The following is a 22701-nucleotide window of genomic DNA, read 5'->3' as shown; positions in this document are numbered from 1 at the left end:
CCTGGACTATGGAGCAATGGGAGAGAGTCTTCTGGTTTGATGAGTCTTGTTTCACACTGCTTCCAACTTCTGGCCGAGATTACGTCCCAAGAGTGAAACATGGTGGATGTTCAGTGATGGTTTCGATAACCATACCTTAGTATTCCATGACCGCCATCAACCTCTACCACTATATGTGAACTTGCTGCTATTATCAAGAAGAATGATATAAGATTCCCTTGAAAACCATATGAGACCTGTATTTATCCATTCCGAGACGTCGATTGGAAGCTGTTTTGAATGTCAACGTTTTTCCTACGCTGTATTAGGCATGGTAATGTCTTATGTTTATAATGTTTCCATATTTTTTTGTCCACCTCCTGTATAAGTTGGTGTTTGTAAGGAATGTCCCTTCGGTAGTAAGTATTTTGCTTCACTGACAACACTGCTTTCCTATTTGGATTTAACTTTAGATGGCGCTTAATAATATGATAAGCATTGCGTGAGTTTAAGTTTTACATTAATTAATAAATGGGAATTGTAATTAATTCGTAAAATGACCAGTTCCACACAAGTAAAAAGGCTGGTGTCTGATAGAATGACTACACTCAACTCTCTAAGAGAACAGCGATAAAAAAATTATGTTTCACTTCCTTTTCTCCAATATCTTTAACAACATTAAACAAAATTCGTTTTTAGGGTAAGTTACAATTACAGCTGAAGTTTCAATAATCCAATAGTTGGAAAAGGCACTTTTTTATTCGCTCCTTAGTCAAGAAACACAATGTACATAAAGTAATAAGTGAGAAACATGCTTACACAAGTGACAAAATACTAACACATGGAGTAATTAAATTAGGGAATGATTAGTCATAATAAAATTTTCCTATCCTGCTTTCCAATGATGGATGCTACTGTGGAGGGCGACTTTCATTGCGCCGATATACACGAAAGTATTTGAATAAATACCTATTACGACGATGCAGCGCTAAAATACAGGAAGATGTATGTATTGGGAGACGATTGACATGTGTGAAATAGATCTAGTTGCAAAATGAAGGATCGAATGTTCGAAATGCAGCAGCTAAGTTAACAGCTGTATGCTGTAACGTCTCATCTCCTCATCTAATACACAGGGATATTCTGGTGCCAGAAGTCCATCCGCTCCTGGTTGACGTTCTGCTCCATTGTGAAAGTGTCCGTAATGTGCAGGTAGTTGAGGTCGGCGTTGTTGAATGGCGTCCACACAATGGGTTCTCCCTCTGGTGACGGTGTCCTGTAACAAAGGACGAGGCGTCAGCCATAGTCGAAGATGTGTCGTTTCTGCACGTTGAAAAGAAAGAGGGGGAAAAATGGTTTTCTTACAGCACAGACTAGATACACAATACTCGAGGTTGAAAGGATAAAAGTAGGAAACGTTTTCACCATTGAGTCTTAATAGAATGTTTAAGATAATTCTCATTTATTGTTCCGTCTCATTTGCATCTTTTGAATTACATTACATGTCTCGATCACTCTGGATCATCTTCAGATCCAAGCAGTTGCGTCAGCAACCCGTCTTGTCAACACAGAACCACGTATCAGAGCAGTGTCGTAACACAGCTACTTAGATCTGAAAATGATCCAGAGTGATCAAAACATGTAATTTAATCAAAACTGTCCAACTGAGACGGAACAGGAAACGATAACTATGTTAAATATCTATACAGTTGCTGAATCTCCCAATATGAGTATGTTGACTATTGCGTGAACACAATGTTTTGGTTGAGGACAGTCAATCAATTAGATTAGGGAATGAGACACTTAAAGTAGTAAAGGAGTTTTGCTATTTGGGGAGCAAAATAACTGTGATGGTCGAAGTAGAGAGGATATAAAATGTAGACTGGCAATGGCAAGGAAAGCGTTTCTGAAGAAGAGAAATTTGTTAACATCGAGTATAGATTTAAGTGTCAGGAAGTCATTTCTGAAAGTATTTGTATGGAGTGTAGCCATGTACGGAAGTGAAACATGGACGATAAATAGTTTGGACAAGAAGAGAATAGAAGCTTTCGAAATGTGGTGCTACAGAAGAATGCTGAAGATCAGATGGGTAGATCACATAACTCATGAGGAAGTATTGAATAGGATTGGGGAGAAGAGAAGTTTGTGGCACAACTTGACCAGAAGAAGGGATCGGTTGGTAGGACATGTTCTGAGGCATCAGGGGATCACCAGTTTAGTATTGGAGGGCAGCGTGGAGGGTAAAAATCGTAGAGGGAGACCAAGAAATGAACACACTAAGCAGATTCAGAAGGATGTAGGGTGCAGTAGGTACTGGGAGATGAAGAAGCTTGCACAGGATAGAGTAGCATGGAGAGCTGCATCAAACCAGTCTCAGTACTGAAGACCACAACAACAACAGTCAATCTACTTCCGTCTTTGGATTCTATGTTCCTAAGACATTCGCGGTTCTGTTAACGGAAGCGATACTTCGTGAAACGGAATGTCTGAATCACTATCTAGGACATCATTTGTATCTTTTACAATGTCTGCATCACTTGCATATCCAGGCAGTAAGCTTTGAATACTAACCAGGCATTGCTCTCCTGGGTGTCGTGGTTAGTAATTACTTTTCTCCAAAGTGTTACGAAATTCGATTTGTGTATTTATATCGTGTCGAGAGTGTGTGAATAGCATTCTGAGGTCTCTCTGTTGTTACGTAATTTGAAAGAAAAGCGAATAGCGAAACTCGATGACGGCACATTGCACAATCCTATGGAAATTTAACCTCCATAGTCCGGGGGTCCACATATGTGCACTTCGTGGTTTTTATTTCGTAAAGGTCGTTAACAGTTTTCTATCGTTTAAGGACCTCTAGTTCACGTTTGTGGAAGTTTCGTAGTTTCAGTCCATGCCATTATAATGCACCACAGTCGGCTCGCTGTGAAGGTAATTAAAAGTAATACCTTGTTCTATACGCTAAATTTACCTTCTTTCTTGATTTAATATGTAAAAAGAGTCACAAATGTTATTTATATATGTTTTTATAAAATTCTCTCTTACTGTGAATACAGTGGACATCGAAAGTCGAAGTATGCTTATGTGTACTTCAGGTATCAACCTCAAAATTTTTTTGTTTATCTTGTTGATTGTGAAGTTTTAGTTTTTATGGTATTGTGTGAGAAAATCCTCATAATTATACAATTATTATGGCAAAAATGTTATATAATTTTTAGGATATGGATTGTTTAAACATCAACAATTAATGTATGGTGTTATTTTAAGTAATCAACGATAAGAAATACTTAGGATAGTGGAGAAGAGTGAATTCAGTTCACTTTCAGACTATGGGAGTCAACTATTTTCGGATAAGGAGGATGTTTCTGAATCTGCTGTCACTACTGAATAATGCAGAAATGGAAATAGAAGACACTACGCCTGACAGGTCGCAGGTCAGTGGACGTAAACATAATTTACAATGGACTTGCTCAAAAATGGAAAACAAGGAACCTGATGAAGATAATTTCTCATATCTGACGGATGGTGTGGTCAAGGATCCTGCTGAATGCTGTTTTGAGTATTATGATAAGAATTTCCAAAAGGTTCTTGCGGAACAAACAAATCTATATTATGGGCCAAGTAATAGTACGAATTTAAACGCAGATGTGAACGGAATTCTTTCCTTTGTTGGCACTGCAATTATGATGGGTAAACTCCCATAAACCAAGATGTGCTGGAGTAGACTACTTGACCTGCCCCTCATCAATGATATTATGATTTAGGGCAGGTATTTCAAGTTACGAAATAATTTGAATTTCGTAAATGATTTACACTATCATAATAGGAGTGAAAAACTTCGGAATGTGAGGCCCGTGATTAATTTTTTTCAGGAATAAGTGTCTCGCCTTGCCACGATCTAAACATATCTCAACTGATGAGTAGATGACTCCATTCTCTGGCAGATGTGCAATGAGGACGTATGTGCCAGCTAAGCCTAATCCTCTTGGGTTGAAGAACTGTGTTTTGGCTTCTTCAGATGGTTTAGTTCTTGACTTAATAGCATATACTGGCAAAGGAACAATGCCTGACACTGAAGTAAAAGAAACAGGTTTAGCTGCAGTGTAATTAAGCTTTTGACTGTGAGAGTTCCAAATGAACAGCATGTAATATACAGGGCGTTTCAAAATGAATGTGCGGGTTCTATGGCTTTGTAACATTTATACATTCAACTTACAGTTATAAGTAATACATAAAATGAAAGAGCAGCTGAAACAGTTTTTCTTACAAGTGTTCAATGAGAGCACCATTCATCTGACATCGAGTCAGTATGGGAGTTCTTCCCAAACCTTGGTCATCATGCAGCAACGTTTCGTTTGCGAAATTGACACATAAACCGTTCGCTGCAGGCTTTTTACAGCTTGTAACAACTTTAGGTGATAATGACGTAGTTTTACGCGTCTCCTTAAAGGTCCCACAGAGACATCACGGTAAATGCTAAATCACGAGTAGCCATCCGAACTGATTTCTTTTTGCTGCGCGTGAAAGGTTCTCACTCGTTCAAAACGTTCTTCAGTCACTCTTAATCGTTCCAGTCTCTTCCCTTTACGTACACAAGACTATTTGAGTTTCTCTTTCATTTGATGTATTACTTATATTTGTAAGGTGAACGTAATGAGTGCTTAAAAGCCTTAATACCCGTATATTCATTTTGAAACATCCAGTATAGTGACAGATTTTTTACAGGCATTAAGTCAGTTGAGCTTCTCTTAGGCAACAATACATATCAAACGGGGACTGTAGTGAAAAACAGAATTTCTGACATGGTTTCATAATTCAAAACTGATTGTGATCTAAACAGAGGTGAATGGAATGAATATGTGAGGGAAGACAAAAAGGTGTGTGCACGTAAATGGAAAGATAACAAGTCTGTTATTTTGGTATCATCTTGTGTTGGGAGTGAATCGAAAGTTACTTATAAGTGATGGTAAAAGGCTCAGAAAAGATGTATTGATCTACAACAACCAGCTATTGTGAAGAGTTGAAATTGAAGCATGGGTGGTATTGACCTATGTGACTGATTCATGGCTTACTACAGGTCAGACATCAGAGCAAGAAAATGGACAATCAGACTATTTAACCATTTTACTGATTTAGTTATTATTAATTGCTGGATTATGTACAAAAGGACCTGTGCAGAAAAGACGTACCAAAGTGTAACTAAATGTTCATTATAAACTTCAGACTGAATTTGGCTAATGTACTAATCAGGTGTTCTAATGTCCGAAGTTTCTCACAACTCTCGAAACCTTGGATTAACAGATCACTGACAGTTCAGGAGAAGATGAAGAAAAGTTGTTTCCATGCCAAGGAAGCCAACTTGACTCGTGCATAGAGGCAAAAAATGCTTCTAAATGTCGATTTGAAGGTTGAAAATCCCTCACAAGAATTTTATGCAAGAAATGTAATGTTTATTTATGTATGACAATTATATCATAAAATTTCATCAACACACACTTTAATAAGTTTTTCAATGTATTATATATTTACCAGTTAAGGCCTGAAGTCCTCATATGTGTACCTCAAATATAACAAAAATTACAAGTAATGTAATCCTGAATGTAATCATGTGTAAGACTAATAAAAATTACACTGAAAACAATTTTCCTCACTTAATTTATTTACGGGACTCAAGAGGTTAAAGAAAAGGGGTCTCGTTTCTTCTTTTGGATACACCAGATCAAATTTAAACTGTAAAGTCACGGTTTCAAATAACGGAAAAATTATGGAAAGTAGATGAGAATATGACGCCTTATCGATGTGGTGAAGGTGGTAATCCAGTGCCCAGTACGTCGAACACGAGTTTAGTGTCATATCCATCATATTTTTGCTCTGTTTCTAAATGGCAGGATTCAGTGAATTATAGGGGTATAATATTATTGTGGGCGGTGTTACAGTCATTTATGCTGTATTTTCTCTTATGTGTTACCTTGCTTTTGCAAATTGACCCACAACTCTAGTTTTCTAAGTCCTGATGCGTGTGGACTAACGCGCTACAATCGTTCGTCATAACACAGTGAACTGCATTCAGTTTCAGGCCAGTAATACCTGGTAGTACATTAATGGCTGTTTCACATTTCCATTTTTACTGCATAAACCCATGCTGCGCATTTCAGTTAATGATCTATGTGAACATTAACTGCATATCTTTAACTAGTTTTATAACTGAAATATTACAAGCTTACAGCGAGGGTTTCCTATAGTTTGGACACCGAAATTTCTAGTGCAATTTGCTGCAGTCTTGTCTGAAAGCTATTCACATACCGATCAGGTACATTTGTAGACATTTTTAGATCTTGTCTCTCAAACATAAACTGAAGAAGGTGGCAGTTACGCAACAAGATTCTGTGTAAGTAACTTGTACACATGTTGAACAATAGGGGAGACAATGGAGGCCCTGACTCTATGGGTTTTCTACCACTCTTGATTTATAACTGTCAATTAGACAGGAGGAGTGGTAGATAGGGAGAAACCCTGTCAAGAACTCCATGTGTAACTACACTGCCCAGTCACTTTAATGTGACCACCTATCAAAAGCCTGAATAACCACCTTTTGAAGCGCGGACATGCAGGAAGAGAGACAGTGACGTTTTGGAAGCTACCGACAAGGATATGGAGCCATGCCGACTCCAGTTTCATGGCCAGCAGCACTAAGTTTCACAGTTGAGGACCCATTAAGCACAGGGCACGATCGAATTGGTTCCAAAAATTCTGTACTGGGTTTGAATCCAGAGAGTATGGTGGACAGGGCAGTACTGAAACTCATCCTGGCGCTCTTCGAACCACGCACGAACACTGAGCCGTATGGCACGTTGCATTGTCCTACTGGAAGAAGTCATTCTACCGAGGAGAAACAAACTGCATTTAAGGGTGGACTTATGGTAATCCATTGTGACTTCTAGAATGACGATATCACCCAGGGAGTGTCAGGAAAACATTCCCCAGACCGTAACACTCCCACCCCTGGCATGGCCCTTTCCGACGACTGTTGCAGGACCATGCACGCCAAGGGGTATCTGTGATTCATCTGAGAAGGCCACGCGTAACCACCAAGTGAAAGTCAAGTTCCGATACTGGCTTGCTAATTCCACCCTTCGTCACCTACGAACAGTAGTCAGCATGGGTGCATACACCAAATGCTTGCTGCAAAGGCCCATACGAAGCTACGTTCACTAAACGGTCGTTGAGGATACGTTGCTGGTAGCCCCATTCCTTATCTGGACTGTCAGTTGCACATCTATTCGCCTGTACACATCTTCGTAACCGCCGTGCACACCTGTCACATATGGTGACGGTACCCCACAGTTGCGTCGGCGCCGGTTTTGGATAGCGCCATTTTACCATGCACGGTATACTTTAACTACGGCGGAATGGAAACAGTTTAAAAACTTAGCCGTTTCGGAAATGCTTCCACCCTTGGCCCGAATGCCAACGATCACACGCTTTTGGACGTCAGATAAATCGCTCCGTTTCCGCATAACGACAACGATTGTATTGTTGACCACGTACCCCCGACACGCTTTACCTGTATATAGCCTCCACTACTAGCGCTGCCTGCTACATGTCGACACTGAGTAGTTATTTGACGTAGGCATCAAACACAGACGGTGGTGACATTAATGTCATTGGTTCGTGAATGTACTTTTTAGTACGGTCATACACACATCATAGACGCTCATGACATCTGAATATAGTGCCATTAAGTAGTTCTCCCTGCTGCTACATCGATGTATATTTCTCGACTGTAAGTTGAAATAAAGTTTCCTGTGCCCATATCACATCTGAAACAGATGTTTCTCAAAAGAAACCTAATACCATGTTCTGAAATAATGTTTTATTTGTGCACTAGATAGTGCCACATGTTCCTCCAAATAATCGTAACAGAAAACACACACAAATGTCATACTACCAATGTAAATCCACCTGATGGTAGAGGTTTAAACCCTTGAAACGCGTCCTGGAGTGAAATAAACAGTGGCTGGTAGCTGTAAACTTGTTGTTTCATTTAATGTTGAGTATATTTGCTTTCCTAATGACGACAGGTGTTGTAACGCACTACAATGTGTACGTTGTCTGATCTCGGTGCAGTTTCTCTCCCATGAATTTCCATGATCCTCTCCATCTCCGGAGTACCCAGAAGCTGCAATAGCTCATGATACGACATTAAGAGGTTTCACAGCACGTAGGGAATTCAAGCCATCTCATAAAGATATTTACCGCTTTTTAATAGTAGTTATTTGTATAGAATCATACTCTACGTGGTGTTTAAATCATGCCCTTGTCTCATTCTTTGTGTCAGAACATTACAAAAGTGAGTATACAAATGGAATAATCTATGAAACTAGAGGTAAGTAACACTTATGCGTACCCATACTTGATGAAGTTGCTCCAGAGTCTCACCAAATTGCTTCTCATGAGTCCAAATGTTGTGTTCGCATCTGGTGGGGACTCATCGGGGCGCAACCAGAGCAGCTCTGCGTCAGCAGCATGCGGCGTTCCTTCGGGGGGAGAAGTAGTTTATAAGCTCAATATCTCATCCAGATTTTGCAGTAAAAAGCGTCTACTTTCTAAAAAAATGAATACTTTTTCTTAAATTAGTTTTTCAGAATGCCTGCAGACTACGATACACGCACGTTGCCATATCATAAGCATCCGAATTACATTTTATGGACGATTAAATATTACAAATTCCCACTAAGTCAAAATACATTACTGGACATTAAAATTGCTACACCAGGAAGAAATACAGATGATAAACGGATATTCATTGGACAAATGTATTATACTAGAACTGACTTGTGATTACATTTTCACGCAATTTGGGTGCATAGATCCTCAGAAATCAGTACCCAGAAAAAGCACCTCTGGCCGTAATAACGGCCTTGATACGCCTGGGCATTGAGTCAAACAGAGCTTGGATGCCGTGTACAGGTACAGCTGCCCATGCAGCTTCAACACGATACCACAGTTCATGAAGAGTAGTGACTGGCGTATTGTGACGAGCCAGTTGCTTTGTGACGAGCCAGTTGCTCGGCCACCATTGACCAGACGTTTTCAATTGGCGAGAGATCTGGAGAATGTGCTGGCTAGGGCAGCAGTCGAACATTTTCTGTATACAGAAAGGCCCGTACAAGAACTCCAACACGCGGTCGTGCATTATCCTGCTGAAATGTAGGGTTTCGCAGGGATCGAATGAAGGATACAGCCACGGGTCGTAACACATCTGAAATGTAACGTGCACTATTAAAAGTGTCGTCAATGCGAGCAAGAGGTGACCGAGACGTGTAACCAATGGCAACCCATACCATCACGCCAGGTGATACGCCAGTATGGCGATGACGATTACACGCTTCCAATGTGCGTTCACCGCGATGTCGCGAAACAAGGATGCGTCCATCATGATGCTGTGAACAGAACCTGGATTCATCCGAAAAACTGACGTTTTGCCATTCGTGCACCCAAGTTCGTCGTTGCGTACACCATCGCAGGCGCTCCTGTCTGTGATGCAGCGTCAAGGTTAACGGCAGCCATGGCCTCCGAGCTGATGCAAACGTCGTCGTACTGTTCGTGCAGATGCTTGTTGTCTTGCAAACGTCCCCATCTGTTGACTCTGGGGTCGAGACGTGGCTGCACGATCCGCTACAGCTATGCGGATAAGGTGCCTGTCATCTCGACTCCTAGTGATACGAGGCCGTTGGGATCCAGCACGGCGTTCCTTATTACCCTCCTGAACCCACCGGCTCCACATTCTGCTAACAGTCAGTTGATCTCGACCAACGCGAGCAGCAATGGCACGATACTATAAACCGCAATCTCGATAGGCTACAATCCGACGTTTATCAAAGTCGGAAAGGTGATGGTAAGCATTTCTCCTCCTTACCCGAGGCATCGCAACAACGTTTCACCAGTCAACGCCGGTCAACTGCTGATTGTGTATGAGAAATCGGTTGGAATCTTTCCTCATGTCAGCACGTGGTAGGTGTCGCCACCGGCGTCAACCTTGTGTGAATGCTCTGAAAAGCTAATCATTTGCATTTCATAGCATCTTCTTCCTGTCGGTTACATTTCGCATCTGTAGCACGTAATCTTCCTGGTGTAGCAATTTTAATTGCCAGTAGTGTATATCTATTCTTAGGTACAAAGCTAAACTGAAACTTAACTGTGAGGAAAGTTGACTGGAGTTGTACAAGTTGTTGTGCCTCGTGACGGAAATAAATCGCAACGCAAAAAAAGATGTAGAATAATGAAATTTGTCTAGGTTACATACTTAAGTGATTAAAATTACAAGTTAATGGAAGCGCTAGATACGCTATTCCAAAAGTGAAATACTTTTAAATTAATAAAGTGCCGGACGTCACATTGTAGGAATGAATTGTATGCTTGTTACCCTTGGCCGGTCCATAAAGGGGCGGTTAATGATGTTTGTGGATGACGAATGAGTTGTCATCCGATGACGTCCCATATGTACTGCGGTAGAGACAGATCTGGCGGCAGATCAGGCCAAGGAAACATGTTGACACTCTGTTGAGAATATTACAACAGCGGTCTGTGCGCGAGCTTTATCCTGTTGGACAACATCCTCTGGAATGCTGGTAATGAATGGAAGCACAACAGTTCAAGTCACAAGACGTACAAATTTGCAGTCAGGGTGCGTGCGATAACCACGAGAGTGCTCCTGCTGTCATACGAAATCGCACCCCAGGCCATAACTCCAGGCGTAGGTTCATTGCGTCTAGCACGCAGACAGGTTGGTCCGGGCCCTCACCTGGCTTCCTCCTGACCAACATAAGGCACCGGGGCAGAACGAGCTTTCGTCAGGAAACACAACAGACCTCTTCCATGCCCTCCAATGAGCTCTCAGTGGACACCACAGAAGCCAAAAATGGCTGTGGAAAACATGCTACAGGGCATCCGGATGAAGCTGGCCTTGAAGTCACCGAGTTGTAGCAGTTCATTGTGTCACCGTGTCAAATATTTCTCAGTTTGCTGCTGCAGATGCAATACGATGAGCCAAGGCCATAGGTCAAACACTCTGGTCTTCCCTCACGGTAGTGCCACGTGACTGTCCGGAACCTGGTCCATTTGCGAATTGCCGGCCGGAGTGGCCGAGCGGTTCTAGGCGCTACAGCCTGGAACCGCGCGACCGCTACGGTCGCAGGTTCGAATCCTGCCTCGGGCATGGATGTGTGTGATGTCCTTAGGTTTAAGTAGTTCTAAGTTCTAGGGGACTGATGACCTCAGATGTTAAGTCCTATAGTGCTCAGAGCCATTTGAACCAAACTTGCGAACTTACATCTTCATAACAGCTGCTGCCAGCAGTCATGTACAGTAGTTACATTCCTGCCACGTCTTTCTGCAATATGTCAGAATGAACATCCTACTTTCAGAAGGCATATTACAAGACTTCGTTCAAAGTCAGTGAGGTGTTGATAATGGCATCTTTGTCGCCGTAAACGCCTTCACGGCTAACATTAGCTCACCACGTCCAGTCTGAAACATAATTAGCGTTCATGACCATTACAGTACATCCTTAAACCCAAGCTGATTTGCATCCTCATAGTGGTGCTACTGCCGCGAAATCTGAATAGACATCATCTTCCAGATGTAGAAACACGCGTCAGAACTTCCATTTATGTTACATGCCTCTTTGTCGGTGTTGTGACTTTCTTCTGTCAAATGGCTCTGAGCACTATGGTACTCAATTGCTGAGGTCATTAGTCACCTAGAACTTAGAACTAGTTAAACCTAACTAACCTAAGGACATCAGACACATCCATGCCCGAGGCAGGATTCGAACCTGCGACCGTAGCGGTCACGCGGTTCCAGACTGCAGCGCCTAGAACCACACGGCCACTTCGGCCGGCTTTCTTTTGTCAGTGTAACTCTATTTGTACAGGGTAAATCAGATCTCCAACGATATTTCGAAGCTTGTTCAGTGTTATTTTCTGTGTATTTTGTTACAACAGACCTGTGTATCGTTTTTCAGCGGCTCGTTACTGCGTAATAACGTAATTATTATTTTTCGGCTTGTTACCCCAGTTATATTTGTTTCTGTGAAAATACCTTTACAACAGAGAAGAAACATGTAATATGCAATCACCACAATGGGAAAACCAAACCATAGACTGACGCAAAAGCCCCAAGTGCTCGTTATGGCTGCCGTCGCTGTAGCAACAGTTCATCATAGCGTCCTCTTGTTGCTCTTCCACTGCAGTTAGTGGACCCACACACGAGGTGCGTATCACCCAACTCTACGCTAAACTTACCCACACTTCTGTGTCTCAGTCTTGAGGTAACAATAACACTGCGGGAGGAGCGCTGAATACAAACTTCACGACCAAGAGTAAAAACGGTATTAGCGTTGTCGCAGCATACCGCACTACCAATGCAGAGATAAACGGAGTAAGAAATCACACGAAATGAAATTACTCTGTAACGAGTCACCAGAGGCCAAGCGTCCGTTCTACCACAATAAGCGCCCCTGAACATCCTTCAAAATTTTGTCGGTGGAGGTTTGGTTCACCCTATACACAGATATATCTACACCATCTATTAGATTGTAATATTCCATTTACTTTGAATCGATGTCACCACATCTGCATACACAGATTTTCCTTTGCTCTAGAAAAATTGCGACATCATCAAGCACTTGCAAGAGATTACTCTCTAAATTTTTCTACAAGGATAAGGTATGTGAAGTGTGCATAAACCAACTAAAAAAGGCGGAAGGCGATACTGATACTAAGAGGCGCATTTTTTCAAAGCTAATATGGTATCGTAGCTCCTCGAAATATTCAGGGGGATTTCGAGATGAGGTTGCAAACTTTCACGGATGCTGGAAATGGGTGAATATATCTGTTTGAAGTAAGTGATCCAGGACCGAAAATGACCGAGTCGAAATTTATAAGCGGAAATTGTTGAGACACCTTTGATAGTGGAATACCTGTCCCTACGACTTGGGGATAGGCAACTTTCAGAGATGGTAGTATAGACCAAAACTAGATAAAATTGTGGTAAATATAGGCTCTAAGATGCATACGCCAACAGCTATGAGCACTCGTACGTCGTCTCTACTGCGGAACACATGTCTTCTACTGAGAGAGTGCTCATAGCTCTTAAAATATGCATTTAAGAGCTCAGATATACTGGATTTTTTGTTGTCGTTTTCGCCCATACTGTCATTTCTGAAAGTGGACTACCCTACAACCGTAACAACAACAATACCTATACATATATTCCACTGCCATAGGTAACTTAACTTGTAAGTTTCGACTCGGTTGTGTCCGAACCAGAGACCCTTACCTCAGATTGATACATTTACCATTCTCCATCATCCATGAAAGTCTGTACCATCATCGCGAAGTCACCTTATATATAAGGCGTGTTTCTTTTATGGTTCCCAGGAAATGAAAGACGACTACCTCATCGCCTTCGGACGAAAGAAGATAGCAGCAGCTATACATCTGCTCTAAGTTCAGCTGAGCGGGGAAAGATTGTCATGAAATAACCAGCGCATCTAAAAGGAGAGACCACTGTCTTTGATGTAGGTGTATATATCAGATGCACCCTTGTGTGAGTAATGTTTTATGGTTTGCACACGGCTGATCGCTTCCTGTGCACAGCGCACTCTTGAAGCTCTCTGTATAGTGTATGGACGACGTCACCCATGGGGCTTGTGCAGTACACTTACACTGCTGGTCGCTAAAACTGCAACACCGTGAAGGCAGTGTGCAATAAATATCAAAATGGCATGAAGTTCACTACATAATTGGATACGCAAATGATTTGCAGTTATTGGGACAGCAAAAAGTAGGTACTTATTCTACATCCAGCACATAGTGGATGAGAATTATACGCGTGTCTAATTCTGAAATAGCATTTGACTGTTGTCTGTTTGTGATGAAATTACGGTATGTCTCGTGTCAGAAGGGGAAGTGTCTATTGAAACTGGTCGGAATTACACAGCGGCAACATTACCGAGACTGTCTTTTATAGCTTGCTACCGTTTCTCTCCTTGATCGGCTTCACGCGACTGTCTTGCGCATGTGCAGTCAATGGATTCTGAAGGTTTGTACGCAACGCCATGCACGATCTCGATGTCGCCATGCGAATAGCGCCTGGCGGTGCCATGCGACGACCTGCAGAGGGACACACACACTATAGATCGGCTCTCCTGTACAGGATCGTATAGGATCGTCACGAAACTTGAGTTAGAAAATGGGTATATTTTGAGGAAGATACGTATCCGCATGGGGATGAAAGAACGGGCTGTCTGAATGGAGATAATTGGAGCGACTACTCTTGGTACAGTAGTGGCTTTCGCGCTGTAGCAGGTGAGCACTAGACTCCAGCCTTGGAGATCACTGGTTCAATCCTGAGTAGGGGGGGGGGGGGGGGGAGGGGAGATGTTGTGTCGCTTTAGTCACCTCAGAGCGGCCCCAGTTCCACCCACCCTCCTGTCAAAACGAATATAGATGATCTTTCTGGGGCAAAAGGTGGCGTAACCCCCTCCCCCCCTTCTAGTGTCGCGGCATATGTGCTACACTCTGCCTGCAGTTACGCTGATATCCCGGTCACAGGACTGCGCCACAGGCTTTACTTTACCCTACATCTTGACTCGGCAGTAGACAGAGCCGTGCCAACAGCGGTGCACCGAACATGAGCAATGGACACAGAAGCAGTACGACATCGTCTTTTCAGACGGATCCCGGTTCTGCGTACTCTATCACGATGAACTTATCCGTATGTGGAGGCACCGAGAAGAACGATCGTGGTCAGATTACATTCGTCACAGCACACAGACCTAGAATCCGGTTTGTTGGAATAGGGTGCCACTCGTTACACAACACGGTCACCTCTGGTTTGCATAGCTCGTAATTTGGACAGAAGGCGTTAAATTCATGGGATGTTAAGGCCAGTGTGCCCTATCTCCGAGGGCTCTGTGACGTCATCTCTCAATAAGATAGCACAATGCCTCACGTTGCTCGTGTTGTCGTGACTTATCTCGACAGACAGTGTTGGAGTGTGCCTCAGCTAAGATGTTCTTCAGATACCCCATCAACTGAAAACATCTGCTTGCCGAGAGAGCAGAACGCCACTGCTCACCAGCCAATGCTATTGATGAAGTCTGGCATAGACCTGGAGCAGCGTGGCGCGTCATAGCCGTCTCTGTCATTAAGTATCAGCTGGACTCGATGCTCATCCGGGTATGAGGCATTGTTTCTGCCAGGGCTGAAAGTTCTGTGTCACTTTATATACGTCTAAATGTCTTACAAATTAATCGTGTGTTTTTCCTCCCATAATGTACTCAAACAAAAGTAAAATCATATTCTTTAGCATCCTTGTCGATGTCGCAATTTAAATGACAGGCAGTGTAGTTTCTCACGGCTTTCTGACTGATATCGACCATTAGGAACACAAATTGCAATTACTTACCATATGTTGAGTTCCCTAATTCTGGACCCCGATAGTCAAACTGGTAATAATACAGAGGTCCAGCGTCGGAATGGTTGGCGATGATCCGCACGGCTGAGTCCGCTGGTTCCACAAAGAATATGTCACTTGTCATCTGTGGAAAGAGTTTCTTGCTAATGTTACATATAAAAAAATGAGAAAAATTCTGCTATGTATAAATCAATAGGAGTGGTTCTGAATGTTTCAATGCACTTGAATATCGATATACTCTGACGACAGAAGAATATTCCTCAAAATAGTTTCCTTCCCAGCGACGATGCTGAATGTTCCTTAATCCAATGAAAATTACACTAAAATTTAAGCACAGACGTATAAGTCAGTAGAATTATAGTGTGTGTATAAATATCTGGACTATTTGGTCGCCACTGTAGTGATGTCTCAGGGACAATCGTGGCGCGATCGCTAGAAAACACGTATGTAGTGTATCGTTGACAGCAAGCTGTTATCTGACGATATGGGCTATTCATGATAACAGTGAAAGCTCTAGCTGTACAGAACATCACACCAACGTCGTTGCTTTCATATGGGACATGATTTGAAAGGAATATGCGTTGAAACCAAATGATATGGGCTATGATTAAGGCAATGTTCCCGCATTCGGATAGTTAGGAGTCAAACATAGTCTGTTAGGTGTAATTTAACACGTTGATCGTCGTTACCAGTTATCGCTGGCAGTGTTACGAGGGATAGGAGGTTAGTAACTCACGTCGACGAGTGCCTGGGCGTCGTCCAGCGTGATGTTCTCGTGGCCGAAGTAGAAGTCCCGCAGCTGCAGCGCGGCCTGCTCGCGCTCCGCTGCCGTGGGCCGGTGAACCAGGGTGGACACGGCCTCCACGAAGTGGTCGCTCAGCTGCTGCAGCAGGGCCGCGTCCTCCAGGTACGCAGGCTCCAGCGGAGCTGCCAAAACGGTCACCATGCAGATCCGCATCCGTGTGGCAACGTATTTGGATAAATACATTCCCCATACTTTACGGAGACTAAGACGCACTTTTTTTTCAAAAAAAAAGCTCTCCAAAATTCAGGTGCATCTTATACTAAAAATTAACATAAGGGTGTCCAATGTTCGATTTAAAATCCCCACCAGTCTTAAAAATGGCTATATGCAGGGTGATTGACGAAGATATACAAATATTCTAATATGTCTCTAGCCGCTATAGTCTGGAGCCACGCGACCGCTACGGTCGCAGGTTCGAATCCTGCCTTGGGTATGGATGTGTGTGATGTCCTTAGGTTAGTTAGGTTGAAGTAGTTCTAAGTTCCAGGGGACTGATGACCTTAGAAATTAAGTCCGATCATGCTCAGAGCCATTTAATATGTTATTCTGCAAGTAAAAGTAAACAAAAAAGTTAATATAAACATAGGTCCGCAAATGTTTAGTTACGGTGTTACGGCTAATAAAAGATTTTGCCTGAAGTTTACCGTCTTCGCTACTAATATGAAGCCATTGTAAAACTGTAGGGAGTGAAAGTAAAGCACGATTTCCATTTATTTTGTTGTTATTCATCTGGCGAATCTAATGAAACATATCCCAGTCGTGTGTCGGCAGTAGTTTTCCAGAACACCCCGGACCCCGTGCGGGAAGTGAGAAGGGTACCGCAAGACCGCGAGCTACGGGCTTCATCAATGGGGCAAGATGAAACTACCGGGTGATCAAAAAGTCAGTATAAATTTGAAAACTGATTAAATCACGGAATAATGGAGATAGAGAGGTACAAATTGACACGCATGCTTGGAATGACATAGGGATTTACTAGAAGCAAAAAAATATAAAAGTTCAAAAAAATGTCCGACAGATGGCGCTTCATCTGATCAGAATAGCAATAATTAGCATAACAAAGTAAGACAAAGCAAAGATGATGTTCTATACAGGAAATGCTCAATATGTCCTCCATCATTCCTCAAGAATAGCTGTAGTCGAGGAATAATGTTGTGAACAGCACTGAAAGCATGTTGGGAGTTATGGTGAGGCATTGGCGTCGGATGTTGTCTTTCAGCATCCTTAGAGATGTCGGTCGATCACGATACACTTGCGACTTCAGGTAACCCCAAAGCCAATAATCGCATGGAGTGAGGTCTGGGGACCTGGGAGGCCAAGCAGGACGAAAGTGACGGCTGAGCACACGATCATCACCAAACGACGCGCGCAAGAGATCTTTCATGCCTCTAGCAATATGGGGTGGAGCGCCATCCTGCATAAACATCATACGTTCCAGCAGGTGTTTATCAGCCAGGCTTAATATGATGCGATTCTGTAACACATCGGCGTACCTCTCACCCGTCACGGTAGCAGTTAGAAAACCAGAATCACGCATTTCCTCTAAGAAAAACGGCCCGATAACTGTAGATGTGGTAAATCCAAGCCATACCGTGACTTTCTCGTCGTGCAATAGAGTTTCCACGACAGTTCTAGGATTTTCGGTAGCCCAAATTCCGCAGTTGCGGGCGTTGACAGACCCTCGGAGCGTGAAATGAGCTTCGTCGGTCCACAACACGTTACCCAACCAATCGTCATCTTCCGCCATCTTTTGAAACACCCACACCGCAGATACCTTCCACTTCACCAAATCGCCAGGTAACAGTTTATGATGCCGATGGATTTTGTACGGATAGCATCGGAGGGCACGCCTCAGTGCCAACCAAACAGTAGAGTATGGAATGCCGGTGCGACGTGCAACTGCACGAGCGCTGACTTCCCCGTGCATAGACGAACCCGCTACAGTCTCCATTTCTTCCTGAACTGTCTCAGCAGCATTACGCCTTGTGCTCGGTCGGCCACGACGGGGTCTATCGTCTACACAACCCGTGGCTTCGAACTTCGAAATCATCCTCGCCACAGCTGCATTTGTCAACGGACCTTGAAGCTTACGATAGGATCGTAACGCTGAACTAGCACATTCCCCGTTCTGCTACTACAGCTTCACTAAAACCACCTTTTCAGGTAACGTCAACATGCTGCGACTGCTGGCGCATCTGATTCTCTCTCTCATTACAGCTTCTTTTATACACGATTGTCATCCGCAATCTCTGACGTTTTGCTGTCCAGCGCCATCTGTCGGACATTTTGTGAGCTTTTTTTTTTTGGTTCTAATAAAACCCCTTGTCATTCCAAGCCTGTGTGTCAATTTTTACCTATCTACATTATTCTGTGGTCTATTAAGTTTTAAATCTATACTGACTTTTTGGTCACCCGTGATATGCGACACTGGGATTCAAACCCGGGTCTCCTGCTTACTAAGCAGATGCGCTGCCCGTACCCGATCCGGATACAGTAGTCAGGACAGTCGCACCGACTATCCTAGCATTCATCCCGTCAGACACATATTCTCAACGTAAATCACACACCACCGATGTGGTGCCCCTCCTCATTAGCCCCATAACTCCAAGCACGTCGCCAGTTTCCGTAAGCGATCAAGCTTGGTGTACACCTGCACTGAAGTGATCATTGGTCATCAATGCCGTAATTATATATGTGGATATGTCCGAAAGAACATACACTCCTGGAAATGGAAAAAAGAACACATTGACACCGGTGTGTCAGACCCACCATACTTGCTCCGGACACTGCGACAGGGCTGTACAAGCAATGATCACATGCACGGCACAGCGGACACACCAGGAACCGCGGTGTTGGCCGTCGAATGGCGCTAGCTGCGCAGCATTTGTGCACCGCCGCCGTCAGTGTCAGCCAGTTTGCCGTGGCATACGGAGCTCCATCGCAGTCTTTAACACTGGTAGCATGCCGCGACAGCGTGGACGTGAACCGTATGTGCAGTTGACGGACTTTGAGCGAGGGCGTATAGTGGGCATGCGGGAGGCCGGGTGGACGTACCGCCGAATTGCTCAACACGTGGGGCGTGAGGTCTCCACAGTACATCGATGTTGTCGCCAGTGGTCGGCGGAAGGTGCACGTGCCCGTCGACCTGGGACCGGACCGCAGCGACGCACGGATGCACGCCAAGACCGTAGGATCCTACGCAGTGCCGTAGGGGACCACACCGCCACTTTCCAGCAAATTAGGGACACTGTTGCTCCTGGGGTATCGGCGAGGATCATTCGCAACCGTCTCCATGAAGCTGGGCTACGGTCCCGCACACCGTTAGGCCGTCTTCCGCTCACGCCCCAACATCGTGCAGCCCGCCTCCAGTGGTGTCGCGACAGGCGTGAATGGAGGGACGAATGGAGACGTGTCGTCTTCAGCGATGAGAGTCGCTTCTGCCTTGGTGCCAATGATGGTCGTATGCGTGTTTGGCGCCGTGCAGGTGAGCGCCACAATCAGGACTGCATACGACCGAGGCACACAGGGCCAACACCCAGCATCATGGTGTGGGGAACGATCTCCTACACTGGCCGTACACCTCTGGTGATCGTCGAGGGGACACTGAATAGTGCACGGTACATCCAAATCGTCATCGAACCCATCGTTCTACCATTCCTAGATCGGCAAGGGAACTTGCTGTTCCAACAGGACAATGCACGTCTGCTTGTATCCCGTGCCACCCAACGTGCTCTAGAAGGTGTAAGTCAACTACCCTGGCCAGCAAGATCTCCGGATCTGTCCCCCACTGAGCATGTTTGGGACTGGATGAAGCGTCGTCTCACGCGGTCTGCACATCCAGCACGAACGCTGGTCCAACTGAGGCGCCAGGTGGAAATGGCATGGCAAGCCGTTCCACAGGACTACATCCAGCATCTCTACGATCGTCTCCATGGGAGAATAGCAGCCTGCATTGCTGCGAAAGGTGGATATACACTGTACTAGTGCCGACATTGTGCATGCTCTGTTGCCTGTGTCTATGTGCCTGTGGTTCTGTCAGTGTGATCATGTGATGCATCCGACCCCATGAATGTGTCAATAAAGTTTCCCCTTACTGGGACAATGAATTCACGGTGTTCTTATTTCAATTTCCAGGAGTGTACATCACATATATAATTACAGTGATGACGGCCAATGATCTCTTCAGTGCAGATGCACCCCAAGCTCTAACTCTTAAAGGAATCGTCGCGAGATACTGCGAGTAATGAAGCTAAAGAACTAGGGCACTACATCAGTAATGTGCAGTTTAAGTTGAGAATTTGCGTCTGACTGGCGGCATGCTCGGGTAGTCTGTGTAGGTGTGACAACCACTGTGCCCAGAAGTCGTAGTGGTAAGCACATATGCTTAGTGAGCAGAAGACCAGGGTTCGAATCGTATTCTGACGCAAATTGCCTCTTTAATATAAATCAATGCCCACAAGAAGCTTATGTCTCTAACTCCTTTGTGTCTTGATTCATAGTGGCTGCAGGATGAAATGGTGGAGACTACTCGCGGTGAAGTTGGCCACACATAATTTAAGAAACAGAATTACTTGAAACCGGAAATAGAGAGTGCGGGAAATTTCAGTGACACTAGAAACGTACATCTGACTAAGACACTAAATTTCCAAGGAGGAATAAAACTGAATTCGAATATGGTCAAGGCTGTTCGGTATCGGTGAATGTAGGTTAACTATCGAATGTTTCCAGCGGCCGCATTATTCGAAAACATCGGTCATAGCATCACTGAAATACAGCCTAAACCTGCTAGTACGGAAATACCTCGAGGATACGGCAGTAGTAGGCGGTGACATTGACTTCGCGGCAGAGAAGCGACAACCGCATATGATGGAGGTGGTAAGGGACAAAGTTTTGTGAAGTAGCTCTGAACGTGTTATCTATCCCGAGCAATCAGAAGCGAGGAAAGACAGAAAAACAAGTTTATAGAGAACAATGTGCCAGAGATCAACGACAGAGAAAGTTATAGGAACAGAGAATCACCGGCGGAGCAGTCATGAGACGAGGATACAGCAGATCTCAGTAGAAAAATAGAAGAGAGAGAAGATGATAAAAGAGGTTCTGGGAGAAAAGGGAAACGCAAGTCATGAAAGCACTATCCGTGATTCTAAAGATGCCTCAGTGAAACAAGGGGAAGATGAAAACAATCTAATTCTCACTCTTCCTGCAGGAATCTCATGATGTTTGAATGCATTTCTACTAACAGATGAGTAATCGAGGTAGTAATAGAACTCAGAAACAGTCTTTGAGAAAATCAAAGACTTAAGTATCGACAAAAGCGTAGTATGTAGTACAGTTTATTGCATATGGTGGAATTTCGTAGAAGAAGGCCGCAGTGCTGAAGGCACCAGGAGGAGAGTTGCCTCTAGCAGAATCTACTAGTCCTTACTGGATAGAATCATATTACACTACTGGCCACAAAAATTGCTACACCAAGAAGAAATGCAGATGATAAACGGGTATTCATTGGACAAATATATTATACTAGAACTGACATGTGAGGCCGGCCGCGGTGGTCTCGCGGTTAAGGCGCTCAGTCCGGAACCGCGTGACTGCTACGGTCGCAGGTTAGTTAGGTTTAAGTAGTTCTAAGTTCTAGGGGACTGATGACCACAGATGTGAAGTCCCATAGTGCTCAGAGTCATATTTTTGACATGTGAGTACATTTTCACGGAATTTGGGTGCATAGATCCTGAGAAATCAGAACCCAGAAAAACCACCACTGGCCGTAATAACGGCCTTCATACGCCTGGGAATTGACTCAAACAGAGCCCCGATGGTGTGTACAGGTACAGCTGCCCATGCAGCTTCAACACGATACCACAGTTCATCAAGAGTACTGACTGGCGTATTGTGGCGAACCAGTTGTTCGGCCACCATTGAGAAGACGTTTTCAATTGGTGAGAGATCGGGAAAAAGTGCTATCCAGGGCAGCAGGCGAACATTTTCTCTATCCAGAAAGGTCCGTACAGGACCTGCAACATGCAGTCGTGCATTATCCTGCTGAAATGTAGGGTTTCGTGGGGTTCGAATGAAGGGTAGAGCCACGGGTCACAACACATCTGTCATGTAACGTCCACTGTTCAAAGTGCCGTCAATGCGAACAAGAAGTGACCGAGACGTGTAACCAATGGCATCCCATACCGTCACGACGGATGTACGCCTGTATGGCGATGACGAATACACGCTTCCAATGTGCGTTCACCGCGATGTCGCCAAACGCGGATGCGATCTTCATGATGCTGTAAACAGAACCTGGATTCATGCGAAAAAATGACGTTTTGACATTCGTGCACCCAGGTTCGTCGTTCATTACACCATCGCAGGCGCTCCTGTCTGTGATGCAGCGTCAAGGGTAACCGCAGCCATGGTCTCCGAGCTGATAGTCCACGCTGCTGCAA

The 22701-nt window shown here is 44.1% G+C and overlaps 1 protein-coding gene across 1 annotated transcript in view; it reads right to left on the bottom strand.

The window, feature by feature from the left end:
* Nucleotides 1–661: 661 nt before the first annotated feature.
* The window catches only part of LOC126336138 (venom carboxylesterase-6-like), a 76011-nt gene continuing 53971 nt past the window's right edge, over nucleotides 662–22701 (bottom strand). The window contains exons 7-10 of the mRNA XM_049999629.1: nucleotides 16196–16386; nucleotides 15451–15583; nucleotides 8384–8513; nucleotides 662–1255 (exon numbers count right to left, since the gene is read on the bottom strand). Of these exons, the coding sequence (XP_049855586.1) occupies nucleotides 1105–1255; nucleotides 8384–8513; nucleotides 15451–15583; nucleotides 16196–16386 (605 nt within the window). The 3' untranslated portion in view covers nucleotides 662–1104. The remainder of the gene's footprint in view (nucleotides 1256–8383; nucleotides 8514–15450; nucleotides 15584–16195; nucleotides 16387–22701) is intronic.

Source organism: Schistocerca gregaria, chromosome 2, assembly GCF_023897955.1.
Source record: "Schistocerca gregaria isolate iqSchGreg1 chromosome 2, iqSchGreg1.2, whole genome shotgun sequence".
Classification (NCBI taxonomy): domain Eukaryota; kingdom Metazoa; phylum Arthropoda; class Insecta; order Orthoptera; family Acrididae; genus Schistocerca; species Schistocerca gregaria.
Note: the sequence above shows the minus strand (reverse complement) of the source record. Positions and strands in the feature narration are given on the sequence as shown.